We start from the raw sequence: 5,156 nt of genomic DNA on the forward strand, positions 1-5,156 counted from the left end.
ATATATAAGTTGTTTGGGTTTTTTCATCCAAAAGAAAGCATCATTAATTTTTTGATGACCTAATAGCCCACAACAACACACATAGTAAGTACACTGCAAGCAAGCAAAAAACGACACTAATAAACAAGAAGTTGTGGTCTATCAGTTGAGCAGCAATGCTTGATTAGCTCTTAAAGATTTTGGGAATATAAAATTAAATTATATTTTCAAATAAAAATATATTTACATTATATATATATATATATATTTATATTGGCACTACTTAGGTATTGCTCATAATAGTTCAACAATCCTAAAGATTCTGTGTATTTCATATCTAAACACTACATTTTTGTCTGAAATCATTTTAGTAGTGAATGCTTGTTTATATCATCAGCTGTTGATTTCTTCAGCAACATTAGTCACTCGTTATTACTTTTAATAATATGTATAACAAAGTGTTTTTACTAATTCTGTATCACTCAAATTATGCTTGCCTTAGATGATTCATAACATTTTATTATGAATGTAATGGTTTTGAAACGAGACCCCAAAACCCAAGCACTTTTGAATGGTTCAGTATTCTTCAGAAGAAGAAGAACAGCGAACTGTTTGAAAGTGCTCGAGTTACATAAACTATCCAAAAAAAACCACCTTTGTTAATCATGGTCAGTATAGTTATACATGACACCAATCAATTTCCAAAAAATGTATAAACATAGGTCAAAATACCTTTAATCAACTTTCTAGTGAGATTTATTTAGTAACCATGTCACCAGCCAATTTCCAAAAAATCTAGATTTCTAGTGCGATATAGTTAATACACATAACATAACACTATTCAGATTTCTAGTGTTAATAAGTAATACATAAAACCATGACATAATACATAAAAATGACACTAGAAGGGTGTGTCAGTATAGCTACATATGTGAATAATAAATCACTAGTCATAATGATAAAACACTAATGTAATTATTTATACAAACAACAAAAAATTCTACAATTATTGGTTTAATACAGAATAGAATTACAACCAAATTTGTTACAGTTGTAAAACATGAAAATCTTTTACTTGTTTTTATGTCCAAGTTATTAATATGCTTTTTAACAATAGTACACTTAATTATTGTTGTATTAAAATACTCTTGAAATTAGATGTGAATGTTACTAGAATATCAGAAAATATAAATGATAACCTCTGTATACAGTAAAGAGTTAACTAGATATTATCACTTTTAAAACAATTATATGGCCTTAATAAGTTTGTATGAAAATAAAACACTTTTAGTGTCACCACCACCTCCACCACCTCCATCTGAACATGATCGGATACACCCGCGAAGCAACATGCCACCTTCTTCTCAAGCCTTTTTACAGACACGAGGCAGCTCTGCTGAGCCTGACTGGGCACCAAACAATTATCTAGAAAAAGGTAGATTTATAGTTTAGAAATGTGTTATAATTCTCTTGTTAGGTATTGGTCCTTTCTCTAAACTACCAGTGCTTATCATTTATTGTTAGGTATTGATCCTTTCTATAAATTACCAGTGATTGTCATTTATTGTTAGGTATTGGTCCCTTCTATAAACTACCAGTGATTGTCATTTATTGTTAGGTATTGGTCCTATCTATAAACTACCAGTGATGGTCATTTATTGTTAGGTATTGGTCCTATCTATAAACTACCAGTGATTGTCATTTATTGTTAAGTATTGATCCTATCTATAAACTACCAGTGATGGTCATTTATTGTTAGGTATTGGTCCTATCTATAAACTACCAGTGATTGTCATTTATTGTTAGGTAGTGATCCTTTCTATAAACTACCAGTGATTGTCATTTATTGTTACGTATTGATCCTATCTATAAACTACCAGTGATTGTCATTTATTTTTAGGTATTGGTCCAATCTATAAACTACCAGTGATTGTCATTTATTGTTAGGTATTGGTCCTATCTATAAACTACCAGTGATTGTCGTCTGTTGTTAGGTATTGATCCTATCTATAAACTACCAGTGATTGTCATTTATTGTTAGGTATTGGTCCAATCTATAAATTACCAGTGATTGTCATCTATTATTAGGGATTGATCCTTTCTCTAAACTACCAGTGATTGTCATTTATTGTTACGTATTGATCCTATCTATAAACTACCAGTGATTGTCGTCTGTTGTTAGGTATTGATCCTATCTATAAACTGCCAGTGATTGTCATTTATTGTTAGGTATTGGTCCTATCTATAAACTACCAGTGATTGTCGTCTGTTGTTAGCTATTGATCCTATCTATAAACTACCAGTGATTGTCATTTATTGTTAAGTATTGATCCTATCTATAAACTACCAGTGATTGTCGTCTGTTGTTAGGTATTGGTCCTATCTATAAACTACCAGTGATTTTCATTTATTGTTAGGTATTGGTCCTATCAATAAACTACCAGTGATTGTCATTTATTGTTAGGTATTGGTCCTATCTATAAACTACCAGTGATTGTCATCTATTATTAGGGATTGATCCTTTCTCTATACTTCTAGTAATTACCATTAATATGTATTGATCCTTTCCCTATACATCCAGTAATTGCCATCAATGTATTGATCCTTTCTCTCTACATCCAGGGATTGCCATGAATATGTATTGATCCTTTCTCTCTACTTCTAGTAATTGCCATTAATGTATTGATCCTTTCTCTCTGCATCCAGGGATTGCCATGAATATGTATTGATCCTTTCTCTATACTTCCAGTAATTGCCATCAATATGTATTGATTCTTTCTCTGTATTTCTAGTAATTGCCATGAATATGTATTGATCCTTTCTCTATACTTCCAGTAATTGCCATCAATATGTATTGATCCTTTCTCTATACTTCTAGTAATTGCCATCAATGTATTGATTCTTTCTCCATACTTCTAGTATTTGCCATCAATATGTATTGATCCTTTCTCTATTCTTCCAGTGATTGCCATCAATATATATATTGATCCTTTCTCTATACTTCCAGCAATTGCCATCTATTGTAATGTATTGATCCTTTCACCATAATTCCAGTAATTTTCATCTATTATTAGGTATTGATCCTTTCTCTATACTTCCAGTAATTGTCATCTATTGTAATGTATTGATCCTTTCTCTATACTTCCAGTAATTTTCATCTATTGTAATGTATTGATCCTTTCACCATAATTCCAGTAATTTTCATCTATTGTAATGTATTGATCCTTTCACCATAATTCCAGTAATTTTCATCTATTATTAGGTATTGATCCTTTCTCTATACTTCCAGTAATTGTCATCTATTGTAATGTATTGATCCTTTCTCTATACTTCTAGTAATTGCCATCAATATGTATTGATCCTTTCTCTATTCTTCCAGTGATTGCCATCAATATACATTGATCCTTTCACCATAATTCCAGTAATTTTCATCTATTATTAGGTATTGATCCTTTCTCTATACTTATAGTGATTGCCATCTATGATTATGTGGCTGACAAAGAAGATGAATTGACATTTGCAGAGAATGCTGTGATTTATGTCATGAAAAAAAATGATGATGGGTGGTATGAAGGAATTTGTGATGGAATTACAGGTCTTTTTCCTGGAAACTATGTGGAATCATGCTTGTAATGTTTACATGTTGAAAATATGATGAAATCCTATAGAACGATTTGGTTATTTTACAACCTTATTTTTAGTGATATCTAACAACACTACATTTAATGTTCTTGGTTATTAGCAAAATTTTGTATTGTGGTGGAAGTTTTACAATGAAATTCTGTCAGAGAAATCAGTTTTAAGGTTTCTATTACAAAGTTTGAGTGTTTTAAACGTAACAAATTTTCTTTGTAAAACTGTTTTAATACATGTTATTCAGCTTATATTATTGTCTTCTATTATGAATATTTTACTTCTGAAAAGCTGTTTGTCAATAACTTTGTTAAAATACAATACATTTTTATAATTCCTAGATGAGTTATGCCACAGACGCAATTGTACTATAGTTCATGTTTGATTTGATTTATATATTTTTTGTTTTTTATTTTCTATATTCTATCAGTTATAAATACAACTAACTTAGATAATTAAAGACAGGTTTGGTAATCATGTGATAGCCTAAGAATAAATCAAATAGTAAATTTGTAAGAAAAGTTTTTCATAAAACTGGATATGTAAAGAGTACATTTTCTTAAATTGTAATGTTTATCCTTCCAAATTAAAATCTGCAAGTGAATTAATTATTTTACATTAGAATCTCGAGCTCTGAGAATAAAATAATATATGAATGATATTGAAAACAAGTATTGCTTTCTCTTATGATGTGTGTATTGACTAACCTAATGTGTATTAATTCACCTTCAGTAACTCTATGATGTGTATGCTGACTAATGTAATGTGTACTAATTCAACTTAAGTTACTCTATGATGTGTGTGTTGACTAATGTAATGTGTACTAATTCAACTTAAGTTACTTTATGATGTGTGTGTTGACTAATGTAATGTGTACTAATTCAACTTACATTACTTTATGATGTGTGTGTTGACTAAAGTAATGTGTACTAATTCAACTTAAGTTACTTTATGATGTGTGTGTTGACTAAAGTAATGTGTACTAATTCAACTTAAGTTACTTTATGATGTGTGTGTTGACTAATGTAATGTGTACTAATTCAACTTACATTACTTTATGATGTGTGTATTGACTAATGTAATGTGTACTAATTCAACTTAAGTTACTTGATGATGTGTGTGTTGACTAATGTAATGTGTACTAATTCAACTTAAGTTACTTGATGATGTGTGTGTTGACTAATGTAATGTGTACTAATTCAACTTAAGTTACTCTATGATGTGTGTGTTGACTAATGTAATGTGTACTAATTCAACTTAAGTTACTTTATGATGTGTGTATTGACTAATGTAATGTGTACTAATTCAACTTAAGTTACTTGATGATGTGTGTGTTGACTAATGTAATGTGTACTAATTCAACTTAAGTTACTTTATGATGTGTGTGTTGACTAAAGTAATGTGTACTAATTCAACTTACATTACTCTATGATGTGTGTTGACTAATGTAATGTGTACTAATTCAACTTACATTACTCTATGATGTGTGTTGACTAATGTAATGTGTACTAATTCAACTTACATTACTCTATGATGTGTGTGTT

At 29.8% G+C, this 5,156-nt stretch overlaps 1 protein-coding gene across 1 annotated transcript in view; it reads left to right on the forward strand.

Annotated features, from left to right (window-relative positions):
• The window catches only part of LOC106469797 (abl interactor 2-like), a 28,974-nt gene that overhangs the window by 22,521 nt on the left and 1,297 nt on the right, over positions 1-5,156 (forward strand). Inside the window, exons 6-7 of the mRNA XM_013930307.2 lie at positions 1,271-1,414; positions 3,449-5,153. Coding sequence (XP_013785761.1) covers positions 1,271-1,414; positions 3,449-3,612 — 308 coding nt within the window. The 3' untranslated portion in view covers positions 3,613-5,153. The remainder of the gene's footprint in view (positions 1-1,270; positions 1,415-3,448; positions 5,154-5,156) is intronic.

The sequence above is a fragment of the Limulus polyphemus genome, unplaced genomic scaffold, assembly GCF_000517525.1.
Source record: "Limulus polyphemus unplaced genomic scaffold, Limulus_polyphemus-2.1.2 Scaffold3660, whole genome shotgun sequence".
Classification (NCBI taxonomy): domain Eukaryota; kingdom Metazoa; phylum Arthropoda; class Merostomata; order Xiphosura; family Limulidae; genus Limulus; species Limulus polyphemus.